The 25,012-nt window shown below is 36.2% G+C and overlaps 1 protein-coding gene across 3 annotated transcripts in view; it reads left to right on the forward strand.

The window, feature by feature from the left end:
• The first annotated feature begins 216 nt into the window (after positions 1-216).
• The window catches only part of cadm2b (cell adhesion molecule 2b), a 137,262-nt gene continuing 112,466 nt past the window's right edge, over positions 217-25,012 (forward strand). Inside the window, exon 1 of one of the 3 annotated variants that reach the window (XM_017416464.3) lies at positions 217-681. In XM_017416464.3, the coding sequence (XP_017271953.1) occupies positions 621-681 (61 nt within the window). In that variant the 5' untranslated portion in view covers positions 217-620. The remainder of the gene's footprint in view (positions 682-25,012) is intronic. The other 2 variants (XM_037974110.1, XM_017416465.3) reach the window with 2 other exon arrangements.

Raw genomic sequence — 25,012 nt, forward strand, 5'->3', positions numbered from 1 at the left:
GATAGGAACCATCTTTTTTTATCAAGGTTTTTGATAATTTTTTTTAAATAATACTTGTGAACCAAAATGTAAAAGCAGTGTCTGATTTTTTTACTTGATTTTCAGTAAATTCTTTTCTTTTCTTTTTTTTTTTTTTTTACTTTTGTCAGTTTCAAGTTATTTTAGCGACCATAGCAGGTTTCTTTAACAAATGGGTACAAACAAATGTATTCGCGTTTGTACATGCACGTCCACAGTATAATTGTTTACCAGAGATCAGAAGTATTTCTAGGTGTTTTTCATTGGTGAAGCGTCTTCATTAGTCAAAAAGCGTGGGCGGGACTCTAGCTCTCTGCAGCGAGTCAAAGTGAAAGGCAATAAAGGGAAGCAGGAGCTGCACTTTGCCGACGAGCATCTTTGCCGTCCTGCTTCACTACAGTGTTCACTGCCCCCCCTCCTGATCTGCGAGAAATATAGAAGGAGAGTTCATCAATGTAACTCAGGTCAGTCCGAAACTGCGCCGTTCAGCTGGATAAGTCCAACCTGACAGAAGAAGAGAGAAGAAGAAGAAAGAAAAAAAAGAGAGAGTGGAGCGCGGAGTGGAGCGTTGACGTGAAATTGTGAAGGAAAAAGAGAAGAATATGATGCTCCAGCGGCACTTGATCTTCATCCTGTACAGCCTCTGCGCGAGCGTCTTTAAAGGTGAGTGCCCTGGATGTTGCTGTGCATACAGACGGGCGTGGTGTGCGGGAGGGGAGGGGAGGGGAGGGGGAGTGAAGCGCAAAGATCGTTTGTGATCGTTGCGCACGTGAGCGCAAGTTGCCTATTCAATGCACAACAACAACAACAAAAAAAAACAGTTGATTTTTCCTTTAAAATCCTCCGCAGTTGTGGCTGCAGCGCGACTGTCGCTGGCTGCTGTCAGAGCCAAAGTGTGTGTGCTGGAATGCCTGGAAGTTGTGCGGCGCAACGAGACGCACGATGCGGCTGCACAAGTTTGGCTTTCGGAGACAACTTGGATGTTATGTCCTTGTTTTTGAGATGAAGTGACCGATTAAACCACGAGACTGCGGGACGAGTTGCCTGTAGTCTGCTGTTTCTCTCTCCATTCACTTGGGCTGGAGCTGATTCAGGGGAAGGTGGCTGGTGGTCTTTTTGCAGAGCCCGGTGTCATTGAGAGGATATTTTTCTCTTTTTCTTTTTTTGTATTTTGGGGGTAATTTTAAAAGCAACCTATTAATCAGTCAATCTGCACAGATAAGAAGTCCATATGTGGCTGCACTGAGAATCGTTCCTGCATAAAGCTTATTTATAATGCTCACTGTTTTAGGAGTCGGCAGAACACTGTCTGCCTGTGTGCTCCTGTGCATAAGGACTCTTTCTCCACCAGTGCTGGTATGCATGAGACCCAGTACCGTGCAAGCCCTGCGTGCTGGAGACGCAGGTGAGGTATCTGTGTCGCCTCATGACAATAGCCCATCTCCCCGCAGACCGTCCCGCTCCTGGACATGCTTATGCAGCCACCGCCCAACAGACGACCAGAGCACTTAACCCCTTCCAGATGGGGGTGGTGCCATCAGTGTGTCCTACCTTTATCTTCGCCTTCCACTTTTAAATACAATGTCGCCCCGTGTGTCATTGATGGCAATGTCAGTGCAGATTTAATCTTAATATATTGATCAAAACATCTTTTTTAAAAAATAAAATATTAATGTTGTAAACAAATTATTCAGGTTCTATAAATGATCTCGAAATGAGTGAAGTTCCTTATATCAGCTGGAGCTTTATTTGCTCAGGAGACCTTCCACTTTTTTGTACACTGAATAAAATCGGTTCTCATGAGATTCTTATGCCAGTAATGCCAGATGCAAAACACTTTTACTCAGATGAAAAACAAACAAAAAAACATGCAGCCACAGTTTTAATGTAATCATAGCAAAGTCATGAATACTAGACAAAGAAAAAAAAACTGTAATTAATGTGTCCTTAAATAAAAAAAAAAAATGTAAGCAAAACTGTGACTGGATGCCAGCCAAAGTGAATGAAAATAGGTTAAACTTACAGCCATATTTGTTTACCTACACAGATTATGTAGGTCAATCAAGTGACTCAAGCTTCTTATTGGTTTTCGGTGGATTCAGCTTTGTTTACATTGAGTGCAGACCCGCATTTTAGAATTGCATTCAATAGCTGGAAAACTACTGGAGTGAACTCTTTCAAACTGCACTATTTGATTTAGTTCAGAATAGCCTTTTTATGATTGATTTTCTACTTTGTGTTGAGCACCTTTAACTCAAATGTGAGTCTAAATAGATTACAGTTTAAATATGCGTATTTATTTTTGTTTTACTGTCTTTCGGATTCTTGCTTTCAGCAAGTTTTGGCCTGTGCAGCTTCATTTCACCTCACAGAGCTGTCCAACTTGAAATGCCATAGACATAGACATCCAACCACATCCACATGTTGCCTAAAGACATGCCTCTTCTCTGAGAGGATTTGAGTTAAATAACCATGCATGATTTTAAACATTTTATGGTTCGTTAACTACAAAATGTTTAGCATTACATAACAAATAATATGACAGATAGTTTTTTGAAAACCAACTTATGTCTCTAGAAAATGTTCAGATCAACACTAAAAACCACCTAACTTGATTGTTTTTTCTTTCCTGCAGCCAATGACACTTTGAATGAATCTTCAAGGACACTATTTATGTAACATTTGCAAGCAGGTCCACTCCTTCAATAGTAATTATTAGGTTTACTGTTTGGAAATGTCCAAGTAAAAACCACTCCTGTTTAAATGATGCTGAAGAGTGCTTTATAATATCATTATTTGAGGGTTGTTAGAAACGCACAAACGCACTCTGCCGAAGGTTTCCAGCAGAATATGACTGCAATAGATTTCCAGTCTTTAGCATAATTCAAGTTTCAAAAAAGAATTTAAAGCTGCCCTAAAATTAATAGAAATAAGCTGGGCCCTTAGAAAATGGAATCTAATAATGTATTTTTTGTAAAATGGAAGTGAAAATGTTAACTAGAGTTTATGAACTTAATTTAAAACATTTATTGATTGGAGTCTGTCTGGATCTTGATGTCCCATGTTATAAAAAAAGACTCATCTTTCTGTTTTTAACTTTTAGTGGACATTGTGTTTGCAGGAAAGTGGACTGGGCAAAAACCTGTCCTTGTATTTTGTTCCTGGTTTGCTCTGTTTTTAGTTAAAGCATTTAAGAATTTACATTAAGTTTGTCACTATATAAGTCATGAAATTTATTTTGACAATAAAAATGACCAGTTTAGTTCTATATTTGCCTCACTAGAGCTGCTGAGCGAAGGAAAGAAATTGGCTAGCAAACAGATGCCAAAGCAAAGCACCTGCACAAGCCATGTATCTATGAGTTTAATTTTAAGAAATTATTGATCCAATAAAACTTGAACCCACTAATGCACTGGAGTTTGCTGTATAAATGGAATAATAATCCATCCATCCATTATTGTTGCATGCATTTCTGTTCAGGGTCACAGGGAGCTGGTGTCTATTTCTAGCGGTCATTGGGCGAGAGGCGGGTACACCCAGGACAGATTGCCAGTCCATCACAGGGTCACTTAGAGACAAATTGGACAGGCAACCATTCTCACTCAACACTAGTAACAATTTAGAGTTACCAATTACCCTAACAATTAACCTTGGAATAATAATGATATCGACAATTTTGTGGGAATAAAATGACTTAACAGGTCATTTTAATCCAAAATGCATTTGAAAAGACATGCAGAACAAATCCTATCTGCACTTAAAGGAAACAAGTTCAAGGTGCACAGATTTCTAACTTTTGTCAAGAGTAGGAGCATCCACAGCCACTATCAGTATCAGCAGAAACAGTCTCCATAACTTTGGGATGTTGTTGCTGTACTAAGACTTGTAATATTTGTCAGAGAGCTTTACTACTAAGGCAAAGTCTTTTGAGACTCATATCAGGCTTATTTCAACTGACAGTTGCTGCAGCAGGTAGGCATTAGGGCTTATTATTTTAGTAGTTTTTGTTTCATCAAAAAAGGAAAATCTGTCTCGTGATTTTCTGAGCTATTGGGGGGGAAAAAATGCAGTTTTATTCATGACTCAAAGTCCTCTTTGTGGCTGTTAACGTCACAGACTGATAGTGTTAAAGAGCACGCAAACCAAATAAACCTTGTCATCACTGTCATCTGTGCTTTGCTTTCACGGTCTTTGGGGGTCTGCATGGCTGCTCATTCAACGTCTGTTGCCTTTATCTCTGCTGTCTCACTGACTTCCCAACACTGCTGAAGCAGCACCCAAAAGTTTGATTTTGAAAAGGTTGAGAAGCTTATGTCCACTTGCTTTAGGTGCCTTTGTTTAATTTCCATTTTTTCCGTATCCTCCCTCCATCACCATCTATGTTGTGGAGTTTATCAAACTAAGTGACAGGGTAACAAAATATGTTGGACAAACAAATAATGCAGAGCATTTTTTTTTCTTTTTGGTCAAGAATTCATTTATAAATGTAACATTTTAACATCATCATTCAGTTGCCTCAAAAAAGTCAAGGACATGCATATTTGTTTTGTTTTTGTAAAGATCAATAGCTTAGTTTGTACTAGTTTTGAGATCAGTAATAGTCAACAAGAAGCCAACTGACCCGGCAACAGATTTTGGTTCGTGAGCAGAGAGCGAAAACAGGGCACAGAGAGTTTTACCTTGTCCAATCCAAGAGCTCTTCTAAGATCATGCCTACTTCAAGGGCTGCTTAAAATATGTATGATATGAGGCTAGAGGTTAGATACATGAAGTGCCAGGGCCAGTACACTTAAAGTATAAATCACAAAGCTTTGGGGGAGATGTGAAAAGTCAAACAATGGCTTGCAGCTGGTAAACAGAGAGCGCACACAGTCGGAAGGGCTGCACAAGAATCTGTACATGTAATTAAAATTGCTAATTGAATCTGCATTGGCCACAGGATCAATTACTAAAAAGTAGGAGGGGAAGAAGTTTCTTCTTTGTTTGTGCATTAATGCATCAATATAGCACTGTGATAAAAACTGTAACAAGTAAAACTCCTGCACTGAAAAATCTTGTAAAAGTTCGATATTAGCAGCTATGTGTATTTTGGTGAAACCTGGGGACACACTACACAACTTTACAGTCTTTACAGACTTTGAAAAGACTTGGAATACACACTAACAGAATGGTTTCAGCAAATTTCTGTATGACAAAGAAAAGACTGGGATCACATGCTTAACATCTGCACCTGATGAGGGATCACAGACTATATGATTTATCAGACCAACTAAAGTCAACTGAATGCATTGAAGTCTTGTGCAAATTCTTGCAAAGTCAACAGTTTAAAGGGGAAATTAACACATGTAACAATCAGCTTGCTGCTGCTGCTGCTGTCTGCACAGATATCTGCTCTTTGGATGCCATTTCCTGTATCCCACCCTTTTATTCATTGGCTGTTGGCAACACGTTTTTTGCAGCTGGGTCAATAATCAGTTTACACTGTGTCCAGATTTGGCTCCCGTAATTCAAACATGTTTGATTGAGTGCGACAGACGTCAGGTTGGGTCTGTTCCCTTCATACACTTGCAGATTTTGCATCTTTACCCCTCACACATGAACAGATTTTTGTGCCAACTAGACATGCCGACTGTCCCCAACTAGTGCAGATTGGTGCGACTTTGCCCAACTGGGAATTATGATTAAAAGCTGGCAAAAAATTTGTGTGGTGTGTCCTCTGGTTAAGTCTTAAATGTTCACTTTCTTAGTTGAATGAAAATCTTTTGGAAAATTTGTGACTACATTTCTCTGTGTCATTGCCACATGTGAATAGAAAATAAAACTACTGTGTGCTACAAAGAAACAAAAAGCAAAGGAGCAATAATCAAAAGAATTGTTTAATTATTCTGTTTGGGGCTTGAACACATGCTGATACATGAGGGAATTTGATTAATATGATCAGCTGTGTACACAAATGCACCCTATTAACAATTTTGCTATTATTATAATAATGATAAAAGTTTTATTTTATTTATACAGGAACCCCAGACTGACCTGAAGGTCATGACATTATTGCAAGAAAGAAAGAAAAACAAACTAAATGTATTATTTAAAAAAAAAAAACTCCCTTTCTTTTGTGAAGGTGAAACATTTTTCAACAATGAGCCATATTGGGAAGTTTAGAAAAAAATATTTAATCTCTGGGTTGAATTAACCTATGGTTTAACTTGTCATTCCTCTAGAGCCACAAACAATTTTCGAGACATCATGCTTCACAAGAGACAAACAAACAAATGGAACAGAAAAGCATAACCTCTTCAGCATAGGTATAAAGGAGCAGAATCTAGTGTGTGTTCGCGGCCTAATCGACAGTTAAATTGCAGTACACCGCTTCACATACTGCAGTGATTCTGTAGACAAGACTTCAGCCTCAGCAGCTCTGCTCATGCACCAGAATGCTGTGAGTCATTTCACACAGACTCATCCTGCTTCAGAGAAATACACTCTTACTATTTTTTGCTTATAGTCTTGGCTGGACACTTTATTTTTATAACTACAGCCTATGGAGTGTCATGCTGTCCTAATGTTTAAAAAGCCCGTTTGACAGAATATATTAAAATTGCTTCCTCTTTTTTAAATTGAGCTGCCTTGTGTGCCTGTTCTGTGAGGCTCTGTTGCCCCCATATGTGCAGTATAGCAGCAACTTGTGTCACTCAGTGAGGTGTTGGTGTATCATTGCACTATCAGAACATATTTAACCAAAGGCAGTAAATGAAGACGCCAGACAGACTTGTCAGAGACAGTTATCAGGTAAGACGGCAGGCAGGCGGACTAGCAATGCTAATTAGCCATGTGGCAAAGCTATTTTTCATCTCTTTGTAAGCCTGTTGGAAAAATGGATGTATGTTTTATAATCTGCACATTTATTTGTTGGACGGAGTCTCTGGTTATGTGTGATTTTCCTTCTTCTCAAGCGTTTCATCACTTTCCTTCTTGCTAAGCCCCCAAAAGCTCCCACACCACCAGGGGAACTTTTCTTTTGTTTCAGCGAATGGTCTTTCATCATGTTTTATCTCCTCAGACGTTTTGGCAAGAACAGCCTCACAGGTGACACTTTTAGTGTTGGTGTGTGTGTAGGACCATGTGTGGGGCCAGTAATGAAGGCAAAGTAAGGCATAAATAACAAAAAATGTCTCCTTTGTGAAAGCATTTAATCTGGTATCAAATCCACAGACATCAAAACTACTGACAAAGAGACAGAAATGGATAAGGAATGATTTTTTATCATAACAAATGAAAGAAAAAACCCTCTTGATTAGTTAGGGAATAGAGGCTAGTCATTAAAAATGCAAAACTGTCTTGTAGAGCCTTTGATAGTCTATTTAAATATTGGTGTAAAGAAGACTTGCTCTTTTTGTTACGTTGTGAACACTGAATACTAAATCTTTTCAAACTAATAGAGCAGAAAATACATGTTAATTTTTATACACATTCTAACAAAATTAATATTCAAATTTTGATTATTGTTGAAAATATCTAATAATTTAACACTGAACCAGACTATCAAATCTACATCTTAATATTTATAAAGAATTATTGATAAATTCATATAATACAATTATTTGCAAATCTATTTACAAAACAGTTTAGATGCTGTCTTAAAAAATATTAACAACAAAACTATGATCATTTTAAAATAATTTAAACCCTACAAAACCAAACCGAAACATACAAAATCACTCAACAAGAGAGTATAGCATGTAGCATTAATGCTGCCTTTATAGATGTGCAGGTTTCTTTGCAGACTTAGACAAGCAGCATGAACACAAATAATATTATTGGGACTTTACCTTTGATCAGATTATGCTTATTACTGTCAGCATACTCAGATGGTTAAAAATCCCGAAATCACTCAGAAGAAACTGTAGAACAACAGTACTTTAAATACAAAGGGGATTTAATTACAGTTATGTTCATTATATACCAATCGTGAAATCAGTTATGAATGAACAATTCCAGTTAAACTTTATTGCACAAAGGTGATCGAACTGATGGATCATAAAATTGATGTTCAGACACCAAAATGTAAATTAAAATGAACTTTAGCTAAACCATAAATGGGATAAGAAGGAAGAGCAGATCTAACTAGGAGTCAGCGCAGCTTAACAGAACATATGTAAAAGAAGTACTGTAATGATATGAATATTTTTTTTATCAACCCAGAATAATTAATAAATATTTATATTGTGGACATTGTATAACCTTAACCACAAGCACAACAGATCTGAACATAATAAAGAGAGTTTGTCCCACATTTTAGCTCAGTCTGTTTTCCTAAGACAGTGAGCGCTAAAGGTTGTCTTTTCCTGTTCACAGGCAGAAAACTTGTGTATCAATCAGTCAATCAATCAATCAGCCACCCAACCAACCAACCAACCAACCAATCGTTCGTTCGTTCATTCGTTCGTTCGTTCAATCAATCAATCAATCAATCAATCAATCAATCAATCAATCAATCAATCAATCAATCAATCAATCAATCAATCAATCAATCAATCAAAAGAAGGTCATTTGTTGCACCTATGCTAACATGTTACCATTAAATTTGTTGCTGGAATTTTAGTATTTTATTTTTCTAAGTTCGATATGCTGTCTTTGTCTTTTGATTTCAGTTATATTTTTACATGCCAACTGTCCTGAGTATGCATTTATTTATTTGATTGTTCAGTTGTTCATTTGGATATAGGTCAGCATTTGCATCTTTTTATAATCAGGCAACTTTTCAAACAGTGATTGCACTGTTGCATATTAATGTATATAATACAGATTAAAAAGACACTCACTTTTCTTTAAAAGTGTTCTTTTCCTTTCATCTGGGAAAAATTGCAAAAGGCAAGCCAGATAAATCAAATAAATTGTTTTTTTTGTGTACTTTTGGCTGAGATTTACAGCTTTCACTCACATTTTTACCATTGTAACAATATTGTAAGCTATTCTATAACTATTCTTTTCTTTAACTTCCTTGTTTTGGTCCCAGTGGTGTGGTTCAGAATTGTAGAATTCATTGAGGAGTAGTCATTCTTACTATTTGAATGCTCAGTTCCAGCAGAAGCTTTCAGTGCTTAAACAGCAGACATGCATTCAAATAACTGTCCTGCCTTCTCAGCTGGTTTGTCACTTTTAGTGTACTTTCAGATGGCACTGGTCCTTATTTCTTTTTTTTTGCAGAAACTCTTTTCTTGTTTCAGCTCAGACCTTGTTGCATTGAAATGAATACATATTGGACTTCAGCTAAAGTGAGCCACATAATGCCACAAACTGTGAGACACAGGGAGCCTGTGAAATGTGTGCCTGAGCACATCTCCTGTGGGTTAGAATGATCAGTCAGCAGGAATAAGCTGGCTGAGCTGACGACGAGGTATAGCAGAGGAGGGAGGTTTACGTTCAAGGATACCCTTTCCCCACTGCTGTGGGTTAGCTTATCCCTGCAGAATGTCTCCCAGCTGCCAAGAGCTAGCTCCAGTGCTATGCAGCATGCCACTGCAAATGATAATCCAGTAAAAAGAACCAATATGCTCCAAGGGACCTAGTGCTGCCCTACTCGCGTTTTGTTGACAGATATACATCTGTAGGGATAAACCTCGAGCCAGAGGCAAATGTGCTCAGACAAGTGGGGAAGGAGCTTTAAGATTAGCTGCTTGCTGTCTCAACTGTACACTGTGTGCTGTCAGCCTCCCTTTGCCCTGCTCTTTGTCACTGCACATTCACACATCATGTCCCTTCTGAGTGGGTATAAGCTTAGCAATGAGGCTGATAGACTGGAAGGACAATGCCGCTATTAAAGATGAGTCTGGCTCATGTGCAAGGAAAAAAAGTTACAGACTTTCTTTTGCCAAAAGCTTGTCTGCTTGTACTCATAATAAGTTGATTGCCATAGTTAGTCACAGTGAAAGAATCGTGTTTGTTTTAGTGATCAACAAGTAGTGGCCCCAGGACCACATCCAGCCTATCCTGTGTGACTTACCAAGAATTTAAAACATTAATGAATAATCGGATGGAAAAATCAGTTAAAAATCATCTCAGAAAGGGTCGGTGACACCAGTGAAGAGTGTAACTTCTGTGTTGATAGGTTCCCGTAAATCTGTAAACAAATACTGTAGTCAGAGGTGGTAGATTAAACTAATATTTTTAAGTGAGTATGACTGTCAATGAACTGAGCAGTGAATAACAGTAATATCCACTACTGTTGTGGAGTTTTCTGTGAAACTTCTTTGCTATTGGATCAGGGTACACAGCAGATGTGTTAGCTGTTGAAACAAATGCTCTGTGTTTGTGCCCAATGTGCTCTCTATTTAAAATTAAATCACTGCTTTGGTGCTTTTCTTTATGCATTAGTGTTGTCAAACTCAAAACCCTTATGCTTGTTTTTTTATTTTATTTATGGCAAATGATTATAGTTAGCATTTATCATAGATTTTTTAAAATTATGTTTTATTCATCATTATGATAATAAATTTATGACATCAGGTTTTCAAATGCATCATATTATACCGGTTATTTTATGAAATATTACCAGTCAAAAGTTGGTATTCACATTGTTTGATTTAAAACAATTTGACCCTTGAACAAATTTTGTCAATGAGCCCTAGTTTTCATCAATCTAACACTCGTGAGAAGGGATTGGTGCAAAGTCATAGTTACAAGTAGCTCAGACAGTTTATCTGAACACTTATTACTGTTTGTTTTTCAACCTTTATTTAACCAGGCAAATCCCATTAAGATGACTTATCTCTTTTTCAAGGGAGGTCTGGATCTGAAGGCACATGAAGTGCAGAAAATGACCCAACTGCTGTCGTAACTGTGTCAGGCCTTTATGTGGCCCTGCACTGCTACCACAAAGATACACCAAAAACAGGAAACAAGGTCTGAAGCCTGTGCATAAAACTTCCACAAACTGTGAACACAACAAGAAGGATGAGATGAGGATAGCAAATACAAGGACACAAATCGGATCTTTTTTGTGGACTAAAGACAAAATGGAACTTCTACTTTGCATCCCAATAAACTACAAGACCACGAAAAGTGCCGGACAGTATTGACTGGGTGTCATGTCAGACACATCTGACATGGACCTTATTAATTCAGGTAACGTCCGAGCCAGCATGGCATCATTTCTGTCTCTCACTCATTATGTAATCGCGGTTGCTCAGAGGTTGGCACCAGGATTTGAATCCCAAATCCTGATCTTCCTGTGCCATAGTTTTGTGACTTAACTGTTACGCGAACTCCCAGCTAATATGTATACAGTACATATCTGCTTTGAAGTTACTGAACTTCCAAGAAACTTATCAAAATCACTGTAAAGTTTCTTTCTCAGACAGAAGTGCAAACCAGAGCAAAGGTTGCCAAGTCTGACAGAATGATAAAGAGGAACTAAACCACTGACGTACAGTTGGGGCATTTACATTTTTCTTTCCAGTATGTTAGATAACCAAACACAGTATGCAGACTTTACCATTCTGTAAAGTCTGCATACTGTTCAATTACTACTAATAAGCCTTTTGCTGTTCTTATACTCGAAATGTAATCCAGTATTTAAAGCTCCTGGGCATAAAGCATGTGTAAATATTCTAACCATCTAAAGGCTATTTTAAATATACATAAAACCTTAAAAGCTTTTATTGGTGAACTAGTTTTCTACTTGCAGAATAAAGAACAACCTCATAAAAATAAAGCTATTATTCAGGCAATATTTCTGTAAAACCTGGTTAAATGGAAGAGAGCTTTGTGTGGAGCCTCTGCTGTGCAGCTAGATGGTAGGCGTCTGTTCTGCAAGTGGTTTATGCATCCCGACATTACAGCATTGTGTCTGAAATGAAGCCTATACTTCATTTCATTGCTGTTTGCAGAGTTGACCTTTACCATTCTCTCTTGGCCTTCATATCTGTTGAAGTGGGCTATTGCCCGACTATGGATGAGCCTGTGAATCTCATTTACTGTGTGATGATCTCCCTTCTCTCCTTTTGTTGCAGTCACTGAACAAAGTTAATATTTTTTTCTTCAGAAATTACCACAGTACACGATTCTTTGACCGCACACGCAATCTGTTAAAAAGCAATTATTTATTTTTATAGTTTCATAACAGGAGATGGAAAGCAAAATGTTATATAACTCAACTTTTCTGTCTTTTAGCAAGTTTTTACCCCCATTACATACAGAGTGGGAAAGTGATTCTTCTTGGAGAAGAAGTGTGTCAGAGACAAAGAGTAGTGTGTTCAATACAAAATGTTCACCATAACAATTTTTTAGCATCAATCTGATCACAATATACAGTGTGTTAAATTATTTCTTTTACTATAAATATTGAGGAAGAGACCTATCTGAGGCCTCTCGATGCAGCCAAAACTCAGCAACGTAACCAGAAGTGACCATGTTTGTTATGAGTTACTGGAGTTGAAATTCCTCCGTGAACGGTGCAGACAAAAAGCTGGATGGTCCCTTTGATTGTTTCCCTGAAGTATTTACAACTTCAAAATGACATTTGTCAAACGGTTTTACAATTCCCCTTTGCACAAGGAAGACAGAAGCGTTACTGGGTTAGCTGCTGCATTTTTCAGTGTGTCTGTGTCTGTGTGTGTACAGGTGGTGTCAATCGCCTCGTCCTACACTGCTACAACATTATTTATGATTTGTTTAATTGTTCACTGTGTGAGGAGATGTGCGGTGTTAGAAACAGTTAAAAAACAGTTAAAAAGTGTGATCTGCGTGAGCCTCATGCTTGTTTTTTTAGGGTTGTGGGCCCTTCATTGATGAGGCTGGAACAGCAGTAGGTCGGTGTTCTAATCTAATCTCAAGGAACAAGTCAAAATTGTAAAACACAAAAAATATTTCTGTGCGTATGAACACAAACTTATTTATATATTATATTATATTCCCACACAGTGATTTAAAAAAGCCTCCATGTTTGCTGCCCATATGGGCAAGACTCAGCGCCCACATATCCAGGAAAAGAATGTTATTAAAGGTACTCATTGCAAAGTCATGAAGACCAGTCCAAAAAAAAAATCGTTAAGCAAAAACCCCTCAAATTTTCCTCTCATTTTTTTCAACATATTGATGATTAACAATTCGTAAATTAAAAATTTGCAAACATCTGGTTTGTTTACCTACAGAAACAGCAGAAGTGACTGAAAATAGGTCAACAATGGCGACAGCCTTTTATCATGCTTGTGATCAAGAGGTCTGACACTTTTGATGTTTTTTTTTTTTTCGTATTTACGCTTAGATTTGTTCAGCAAAATATGCAGATAAAGTTGCTTGTTTAAATTGAGTGTGTACCTGTCAATATATCGGGAAAATTACAAGAATAAACTCTTTAAAACTGTAATATTTGATACAGTTAAGGATAACTTTTTTTATGTTTGATTTCACACTTTGCAATGAGAACCTTTAAAGTACATTTTTGATGCAAACCATGATGATTTTCTGCTCCTGAACACTAACTTCTATTAACCAAACCTAATTCAACCTTACTTTAATGCAAAATCTTAACTACTTCTTACCTAACCATAACCATAAAGCTTTTGATGGGTGAGTTTAAGTTTAAGTTCAAGTCTGTTTATGAAGCACTCTAAAAGCAACTGCTAACACGCAAAAAAAATATTATAAAAACATTAGAATGAAAGAAAATTTTCATTTCTCATAAGCTGAAATAAAAGCCAATGAGTACAAAAGTGTTTTAAAATGAGCACCAGCAGAAAGTGCAAAAAGCACTGAGTGCAACATGAAAATGACAATTACAAATTAAACTGATTAAAAAAAATCACCAGTTGTGTTAGGACTGGATTCTGGTGGATTCATTTAACAGCCTTATGTAGCTCCAACATGCAGCTTCTCCAGCCTCTAATTTCATATTGTGTCCTCCATTTAAAACATTTTATAAATATTTCACAGTATGTGGTGATGATACTCCTCTATGCATTTATTTTCCTCTTCATTATTACAAAAATGGCCCCCAACATTGTGTCAAATTCATAGCTTGGTTTTTGCCATGGTTGCATGTCCTTACCAAAGCACACAACCTCTTTTACTTCTGTGTTTTGTTTTTTTTTTGTGTTGTTTTTGTCTTCTCATAAGCTCTCTGTTTCCCTGAGAGGGTCTGGCAAGATGTAGACGAACAAACACGTGCAAAAAGCTCATCTCTTTCAGAGAGAACAATGTTCTAGATTTATATCCACTGAATAATGCACATTCTTTGGTTGAACAGACCACCACAAGAGAGGGATATAACCTAAGTCCAAATTGATCAGTTTTATCTGAGGCTGAGGGATTTCTGTGCTATTCAAACGGCTGTAACTTGGGTTTTGACTTTCAGTATTGGCTGTGCTGGTTTTTGGTTGAGTTGCTTCAACTGGAGCACAACGCAGCATTTTTATAAGATTGTTTAATACCGTTTTAAGGTGTGACAGAAATACTTGCTTCTTCTTTGATGCAGCATTTTAGAGTAATCAGATGATTTTTTGCTGTTTTAGCATTTATTATCACAATGTTTTGCTCTTGCCTGTGTGTGTGTGTGTTAGTTTGTTTGTCTGTTAGCAAAATATCTCATGAATCACAGGATGAATTTTAATAAAAGTAATACTAGTTGTACATCTCCGAATGATTCACTTTTGAAGTCTACCCAATTCAAGATGGCTGCCACAGCTAATTTACACAAAAATGTCAATAAGTTGGTCAAGTATACAAGTATTGTGCTGGAGTTTGATGTGTTAGTAGGTTGAGAGATTCTGAGATTCTGCATGACGCCATTTACAAGGTAAGACTAAAACAGCTACACTTTCCTTAAAGTCTCCTAAAATGTGAAAGCATTAATTGTTGTTTTAGGAATACGATTTCCGTGAGTCTTTGTTAATATACTTTCAGCACATAGAGTTGATAAGTTTTACACAGCCAGCAAGATTTTGCATCAGTGGGTTTCTGTGCTCATAAAGGCCCTTCAGTGGAGGAGTCAGACTGAGCTCCAGATAAAGGAGACTCTGTTACACTATCTTTGCAAATTAAACAGTTTGCTGAAATAACTAATACATTTTCATAGATGCATGAGCAGCAAATTATAGGAAATGTAGCCATTTATGCCAGGGCTATATTTAGCAGTGCATGACTTTAGGATTTAAAATGGCATCTATGCAAAACAAAATACATATAAAAAAAAAACAATCAATACAAATATTTGCTAATAGCAGGTTGTTGACATGTGAAACAAGCTAGCAATCAGCTGTTTTAGCAGATACAAATAAAAAAAAATAAGAAAAGCAGTCATATTCTCATCATCAGGTTTTTAGGGGCTCTCGACTATCTGAGTAACAGGTAACCTGTCTGCCACAGTGGCTACTATACCTCTACTAAAATATTCTGTATTGCATTCTTAATTTGGTATTTAAATTACTTCTTGTCACTAAACCTTTACAAGCATATCCTGTCATGACCTGATTTAAAGACATTTTCTTGAGTGTTTTGGTTAGTTTTAGTAATAAAATAGAAAAAATTTTTAAATCGTCAGAAAATGGCAGATAATATCCAGTCCAACCTCTCACAGAAAGGTATTTTGCCTGCTGTTTTTGAGATATTTGCACTTTTTTGTACCTATTTTCTTTTCATGTTAGATGCTGTTTATTAGCAGCAGCAAAATATCCAACATCCATCTGTATAATTCACTGTAATGTCTATGAGATGTACAAAGTTAAATTTTAGCGTTTGTCCTTTCTTTTAGGTAGTATCCCATTGGGCTGTTGGAGACTAGTTTGTGTCTAGCAACTTGACTATTGCAAGAAAATATGCAGATTTTTGGCTTAATTTTCACTGAATCATGAATATTTGTGAACAAGTCACCAGCAAGACGTGCCTCAATCTTTTGCAAAGCCGATATTTAAAAATCACAACCTATTTCATGTTCACAGCTTGCAAAACTGTAGTCTAGGCAGTACACTTTTTATTGTCCACCTCCACCCACATCATACCCACCTTGGCAGCCACTCTAATTAAGACTTAATCTACTGGAGTACCGTTTTGAAAAGAAGATAGGCATATTTGGACTATTTAAAAAATAATTTTTACTTATCATTGTCATGGTTTTTAGATCTGAACATGATTTCTGTCAGAGGAAATCTCCCATGCAGGTGTCAAAATAAGCTATAGCACTCTTGATATGAGTTGGTGATACTTGCAGCACAATTGGGTTTGAGACATCTTCAACAACTTTTGAGAGGTTTGCTGCACCAAAGTTGTATTTTATACATTTTCAAACAGGCGTATGATACCAGTTATAATTAAAATGTGAATAGTGTTAAAACCCATCATTCATTGAATAGTATATTCTCACAGATGTTATGTGTTAATCGAATCTGCCAGTGTTTACATAAACAGCATAATAAACAACTAATTATAAAAAGTAATTCACATTATTTGATACAAGTTAGTTTTTTTATTTGGATGTTTTTCTATAAATAAAAACAATCTAGTCCTGCTTCAACAAGATTTTATTTCTCTGAATCCTGCCCGAATGAGATGCAACCAAAAAAAAACACAACTAACTTGAGCATAAAAACTCGAAAAGCGCAAACTTCAGCTCATGCATGTTTATACCCTTTTATTGACTTCCTCTTTAAAGGCTTCCCACAGGTCTTTAAAACTGGAGTGTAGGTACTGAATGCAGGCATATTTGCAAGTGAAGGTAGGAATAAAAGCCCTGAAACTCATGTCCTCATAAAGAGAGATCAGCAGTGTGAACGGGAGCTGCATACCGATGCAAGAGATGCCAACAAGCCAGAGAGTATGCTGGGCTGGGAAAATCAAGCCTTAAGCTGAGAGCAGAAGGGGTAAAGCAAAAAGAAGGTGAGGAGCAGGAAGCCATGCAAACTGTGTAAAGCAGAGAACATGGCATTATGCAAGATATATTCGATTTCTTTTACCTGTTGTGAGTGGAAGATGTAAAATGTGTTTCAGGAATTAAAAAGGAAAGGTTAAACTATTACATGTGGCATCATATCTGGTACAGTAGTGTGTTCTGACTTTTACCATACAGATGTAGACAGAGAGACCTGTACAGATATAAGCTCAAATATTAGTCAAATATTTTCTCAATTTGCAAATAATAACAATACCCGCAGAGGTTTTATGTCAGAATCTTTTAAACACATTATTTTTTGTGATGTGATTAATGGTATACATCAAAATATGATATTGTTAATACTGGACAGTGTCTTTGTAGTTTAAGTGTCCAAAAAATAAAATAAAATAAAATAAAACTCCAGACATTCTTGCCTACATCCATAGATAGAGCTGACCACTAAAAAAGAAATAGATTGGAATGATGCACCACAGCTCAGTCTATGTTAACAGGAATTAGTGCTGCCATCTTTTTAGGTGCTATGTGGGAGTCTTTAGCTACTGCTAGAATGGCAGCAGACCATCACAATCAGTAAGAAACTAAACTCAGCCAAGGAGCCCAATGTTTTGCCATCAGCTGTTGTAATTACCAAAACCCATACTTGAAGGAATGTGTTATGTTTTCTAGGTGAGCATTATACCATATTACTTAATAAACCACTAAAAATATAACCTTTTCAGTTTTTGTCTGTCTTATTTATTGTATATGCCTACTCTGACAGAAAATCAGTCATAAAAAAATAAAAAAATCTGTGCTACAATAATACGTTACCCATTACTTTAAAAAGATTGTACCTTCCAGAAACATAAGTTTACTCAGTTACAGCTCTTTCCAGTTTAGATTCAAGTACAGAATTATACCGTCATGATAGAGAGGCACACACTAAATACTTGTACTGAATGGTAAAATATCTGGTAAAATATCTGGATAAGAATGAATGTGAATAAAATTCTGCGTAGCATCAAGACCTTTAAGAGAGGGTTGGGAAGCTATTGTGTCAAATATTCTTTTCCTTCAGAATTTTTATTTATTTATTTTTAATTTGAAGAAAAAACATTTTTCTTTAACAATCAGAGAGTTAAGGTTTTGTATTTTTCAATTCAGGTCAATTCTGAATTTTTGTTATTTGCCTTGTATAAATCCGACTTGTAAAACAAAAGAAAAATGTTTGCATTTTTTTAAATCAAAATATGATATATATTTTTGTTTCAGGCAGAAAATTACAAGACAGGAAACAGACATCAGTTCTGCTACAGTAACAGTATGAACTTTGGTTTCAGTACCAGTTCTGTTTTTACCATTGTCAGCCAAATCTGCTATCTTTTAGAAAATGCTACAGGAAAGATGCCCTGTTTGAGATTGTAGTGCTGAAATAGCAGGATATAAAGCCAGAATAGGTCTTAACAATAAGCTCTTCTAATGGCCAGTCAGGGTAGACCCTGAATTCTATGGACTCAGAGATGATTATACATTTAGTATCCTCTAGCTTCGGGTAGAGTGTGAGGACATCCAGCGTGCTCCAGGTAACCTTAACCACTAGAGCTGTAGCATCCCCCAGATAATGACTACTCTGAACCCCAGGAGCTGGCCTCATCACCTCATAAATACAGGGACCATATGGACTCGCAGTGGAAAGCTGCAGACAGTAACTTTTCAAATGGACACACACTTGCAGGAAGCTTTTGTGCTGTGGAAAAAAAAGACTTGGTTAGCATTCACAGGTTGATGAGAACTGTGTTTTGTGGAGGCTGCAGTTCAGTTACCCTGGCCAAATGGGTGATGTTTCTGCAAAAGAATAGCCTTTTTTGAGATGTGCTCTTTCCTGGAAGAAAATGATATGGTTAGGTGAACTGGATATGTCTGTGGTTATGGAAAAAAAGGGTTGTTTGGGGGCAATTTTACAATCACTTTGTACAATATATACTGTTCCCAAAAGGGTTAAAATTATATGTTTAGCATGGTACCTACACAAGAGGTTTTAATAAAACTAATGTCTAATTTTCAGAAGGTTTGTAAACTTAGAAAATTATGCTCTTGTTTACAGTAAGAATTGACTTAAGAATAACAAATCAATTTTTTCAAAACCATTCAAGATCTTTACTGTTTGGAGATTAATAAAAATTTAGATCTTCTTCCCTTCCTTCCTAATGGTGTAAGAAGCTTTTCTGTTTTTATAGTATCAGCCCTGATTAAACAGCCTCTGTGGGAGACACTAGCTTGATGTAGAAGTGGACTCTCTAGACTCAATCACTTTTTCTTGCAGTGACAACCAATCACTTCTGAACAGACTATCTACAATCTGAAGGCAAACACAAAACAATATAGTGTTATTTTGTTGTTGCTGTTATATGTTATTTTTAATCTTATAGTAGTTTTTTCCCCTGGGGTATTTATTCAGCCCTAATAATGTATTTCAGCGCTGTTATCATCATTAGAGAAATCATCAAATGGGCAATGTCTTTGTGAGGGTGGGCAACCTGATGCTCCTGTGAATCTAAGTTATTTAGAAGACAGTTTAATATGTTGNGGGAGGGGGGGGGAGGGGGGTTGTTTTTAATTTTTTTGTTATTATTGTTTTGTTAAAAACCGGTCCAACCTTATTTTCACCTGAACAAAACAAAAGGATGATTGGCTGTGACGCAATAAAAACTAAAAGGATTGTCCCAATCAAGACTTTTTTGTCTTTATAAAAGTCAAATAAAATTAAAATTTTCTCTTCTGTATTTAGTTTGTTAACACTGGTTAATACCGTATTACTGTGGTTTTGTGTTTAAACATGCTGCATATTAACAGCTGTAAATTACTAACTTGTAGCATTACTGTGAATGGTAAATGCATAAATTACTTAAAATTAAAGTCAAATGTAAATTAAACTTCAAAATTTAGAAAACATCTATTTCAGAACATTGATTAAAACTTTGGGTTTGGGTCTGATGTCACTAAGAGAGTTGAACCAGAGACCCTTTCTTTAATTGTGATTCTCAGAAGTTACAGAGCTGAGAAGCCAAATATTTATTCAGTGCACCATTGCGGTATCAAACTGGTAATTTGGGGGTATGTTCTGCTTCTGGAGTAGTCAAAGCTGTAATTTTTAAATCATGTTAAATGATTGCTTCTTCTTTCACATTGATCTATTCAGCTGGCCCCTTTACAAAATCCTAAAGGATCTTATTGGCTGCCTACATTTTCTAACATTTATTTAACATCAAATGTGTGTAAATGTGTTTTTTCAGGATTCCACATTTATTTTATGCCAGTAAAATGTAGGTTTGTCACATCTTTTTTTCTTTTGGCTGTTCCCTTTTCAGGGGTCACCACAGCGAATTGTCCTCCTCCATCTAACTCTGTCTTCTGCGTCCTCTGTCCTAACTCCAACTACCTCCATGTCCTCTCTAACTGCATCCATATATCTCTTCTTTGGCCTTCCTCTTTGTCTTTTTCCTGGCAGCTACATCTCTAACATCCTTTTACCAATATACCCACTGTTCCTCCTCTGCACATGTCCAAACCATTTCAGTGTGACCTCTCTAACTTTATCTCTCAGTCGTTCAACCTGTGCTGTACCTCTGATGACCTCATTCCTAATCCTATCCATCCTGGTCACTCCCAAAGAGAATATACCTTCATATTAACCAATTTTATGTTGTCTTTTACCTCATAAACTAAACTCAATGCAAATGTTTTGTTTACACTGAATTTTCCATGACTGAAAAGTGGTTGAAATCTATTTCTAGCAGTCCCAGAGAGGAATCAACCAATTTATAATTAGAAACCAATGGTTTAGGCATAACATGCAGACTTCAGTTTCTAGACATTTACAGTTTGTGTGACATAAAAATTCAGAAACAAGGCTTAGACTATTTATGGGGAAAAAGTGATTCAACTAAAGCTTGGGTTAAAATCAGATAATTTCTTTTCTGAAAATGCCTGTTTTGCAGCAGAGCAACATTTGTGATTGTTTTGATGCCACTTGTTTCTGAGTGTGGAACTGAAATTGAAATGTTTGGAGGTTGGTGAGGTGGACCCAAAAGTATGCAGCACACAGGCAGGTATAATTCCAAAGTGTTTTAATAAATTAAAATGAAATCAACATATAAGTGCAGCAACAACAACACCAACAAATATTCACTTAATACAATTAATACATGAAAAGTTGATTACTGAGTCAGAGCAGCTGAGAAGATTAGTAATGAATGACAGGTGTGTGCTTGTGTGTGACAGGTCAAACAGGGTTGCTGAGGAGAAACTATGGGCATGGCTGAACAGATGACTAAGAATGTTTAATAAACTGAAAAGACTTTGGCAGAAATAAACAAGATAAATGAGACATCATGATAAACAATTAAATCTAAAACAGTAGAACACAAATCATAAAGCAAACACCAAGAAACTCCAAAATGTTACAGAAATGTTTGTTTGGTGACTCCAGTAGGAACTTTATAGTTGTGGATAATAAATGTTCTGCTGGTCTTATTTGATGGAAACTCAAAGAATAAATATGTTAAAGCAGAAAATATATGAATTACCACAGAAGATGAGGACATTGACAGCTGAGAAAAAAAGGTGAAGATATTTTTATGTTGCCTGTTGTCAATAATCAGATGATAACAAATTCAACTACATTTGTAAGAAGAGTTGTGCTTCAGATGATGAACTCTGAGCAGAATGGTGGTGTGGTCTTTAGCAGTGTTGCCTTGTTGAAGGTATGTTTGCAGGTCTTTTCTTTTAGTTCAGCTGAATTCAAACTTTTAATGTTCCTCTGGGGGATAATTGGTTTACAGCTATGGCTAAAATGACACAACATCACTAGACTTAAGGACAAGACAAGACAAGATATTTTAAGCAATTTCACCAAGTTCAGCCACAAACGTGCTCACTTTCTATAAGGAGTTTGCATGTTCTCCCAGTGCTTACAATGGCTTTCTCTGAGCTCTTTGGCTTCTACTAACTAGTCTAAAAATGCATGTTTAGGTTAATCTGTGGGTCTAAACTATGTGCAGAAGTGTGGTTCTGACTATGTGTTTGTGTTTTTCTGTATCAAAGTGGCAACATATCTCTTGGGTTTCCAATGACAGCCTGGACAGGCTCCAGTAACCCTGAAAATAATACGAGAAATAAATGAATGATTGCTTCTTAGAAAGTTTTCACATAGTCATATTTTTTTCATATTTTGTTAGACTGTTCACCCTCATTATGTGTAAAAAAAGAATCTAAATGGATTGTAATGGAATTTTAGTAGATTAACATTACTCCTATCAGAGAAAAGGACATTCAAGTTTGAAAGCATAAATATTTGCATTGACTAAAATCTGTTTTTCATGTTTCTGCATGTTTGTGCTTGTTTTATACATGAACTGCCTGGATTATTTCCCAGCAGCTATCATCAATTTTATTTTATTAGTATAACACTATGCACTAACTTGTATGCCCTTTGATTTTATTTTTGTAATCATATGAACTCTGTCTTGATGCATTATCTGGTTAACTGACATTTTAAACCTTCAGACAGAAGACTTGCTCACAGCTTTGATCCCATTTATGTATCAATCTACAGAGCAAACCTCAACTGATGTAACTAAACAGCAAGAATAAAATGAGAACCCAAAAATTTCTTAATGTGGCTTCATCAAATGGGGGAAAATGTGGAGTTCATAACCGATGATGCCTTTATTTATATGAGTCTTTTCTTTTTTTTTTTTGTTCTTTTCTAAAAAATCAATGAAACATGACAATCAGAACATTTTAAGTTATCCCAAACACTGCGTTGGACAGATCCTGAATTACTCATACTTTTGCTTTTGGCAGCAGAAGAGCAGCAAGAGGAAATGAGGGGTTTCAAGATATTCTTAGCTCTTCGCAGCCTTTTGCCAAATGTGTCCTCAGACTGAAGGGCTGCAGTGGAGATTTTAAACTCTGAAAACAATGCCGAAACTGTAGGTTGTATACTGTGTAGCAGAATGGTAAAAAAAAAGGTAAATGGTATATAATGTTTTATCAGGTCCGAGGACTCCAAAGCACTTTACATTACAATCATTCATCCACACATTCATACACTGATGATGGTAACCTACATTGTAGCCACAGCTGCTCTGGGGCAGACTGACAGAAGTGTGGCTGGCATTCAATCGGTGCCACCGGACCCTCTGACCACCACCAGTAAGGCAGGTGAAGAGTCTTGCCCAAGGACACAACAGCTGAGACGAATAGAGCGGGGATTCAAACCGGCAACCCACCAGTTACAGGACAAGCCCCTACCTCTTGGGCCATTGCCGCCGCATGATGTCAGAACAGTATACTTAGTCTTACTACTACCAAATCAAGTTTATCAATCAACAAAAATTTGAATTTTATCTTATGGAAAATCGATAATATTTAGATTACTTGATTTATTTACCCTTATTACTTATCAGATCTCAACAACTTAGTGCTAATTCCATTCATTACGGGGAGCTTTCATCCTACTTATTACGTATAAATAAACCAAGTTTGCCCTTTTAAGATTTTATTACAAAGTTAAAATTAATCAAAATAAAATTAACAAAAAATAAATCAACACAGCAAAAATAAATTTAATAGTGATGATTTGGGAATAATATTCTGATTTTTGGCATCATGTAATTACTCTGAAATATCTGAACCTGATTTAAACAGTCATGTTCACTTTCCAATGATTTAACAAGGACAACACTCTGGAACAAGAATCAACCTTTATGATCTAAGGGCAGACATCCCTTCAAGGAATGCTAAGACTTTAATGTTTAAAATACATTTAAATAAGCTAATTTTCTATTGTTTTTATCATTTAATTTTATTAGACATGTAACCTGTTCAGGAATCTGTTATAAGCCTTTTAATGATGTAAGTAATTAATTCTAGCTGTTGTTGTTTGCTCAGTCAGGATGGATTCTTTTTTCATTTAATCCATTTTCAAGCAATCATTTTACATTTTGTTCTCATATATTTCATCACAATATCCAAACATTTCTTCTGATAGAGTTGCTTTGTTCAACATCAGAATATTATGGTACAGACTTATCCTCCTGAGTACAAACGCTACAGCTGGTTTTATGGGGTCTGACACAGGAGAATATCATCACATTTATATGGTGAAATATAACAAATTTTATGCATATTGAAAAGGAGCTCTGCTGTTTGCTCCTCATAGTTCAGTCTTTAGAAATTATTAAAGGCCTAAAATACTTTTTTTAGAAGGGGAATAAGTGGCTGCATTATTGCTGTGACTTAATGGAAACTATGGTAACAGCACTCGCAATATACTGTCTCTAAAGTCAAAAGCACATTTCTGACTATTTTATTTAATCATTGGCTTAATACTTTAACACTCAAACATATTTTAACAAAGAACGGTTACAAGCACTTTTCAACTTGAACCAACATGTCGATGTTTAGACTGATTATTCACCATACAAATATTTTCATGTTTTGATTTTCTTACTTTTATGCAAATTTGAAGCAGTCTTTCTTTTTATAATAGAATTTAATTTAAATAGTGATTTCAATTATTTCTGATCCTTTGTGTATTTTGAATATTGTGTAACATTTGAAGTTATTAAATGCTGATATCCTTTTAAATCTGCAATAGGCGAAAAACTGGAGTGCATAGAATGAAGTGTTCAGATATACTGATTATAACAAAAAGGAAAGAGATGAAGTGAAACCTCAAAGGTCACTCTCCTACAGATACGGACACACACTCTCACACACACACATACACAAAGATGTAACACATGCAGCATAACAAAACTACTGAAAGTCACAGTGTAGGAGACTTTTATGGATTGTTTAATCACTTGGAAAACAACAGAGTTATCTGACTAAAAAGCTGTTGAGCTTTGAATAGCTTTTTTTGATTTATTAGTTATTAAACTGACAGATCAATAGCTTAAGTCAATGTAATTTTTTGTGAATTAATTTTATGTAAGTACAGCGGGGTTTCTGAATATACATCATGCTGAGTTACTCTAAGTGTAGCAGCAGTGGGTCTGCAGGGTGCTGGGTTATACAAAATAATACCACACTAGATTAATTGTAGGAGTTTAGAAGGTAGGG

Source organism: Kryptolebias marmoratus, linkage group LG2 (genome assembly GCF_001649575.2).
Source record: "Kryptolebias marmoratus isolate JLee-2015 linkage group LG2, ASM164957v2, whole genome shotgun sequence".
Lineage (NCBI taxonomy): Eukaryota > Metazoa > Chordata > Actinopteri > Cyprinodontiformes > Rivulidae > Kryptolebias > Kryptolebias marmoratus.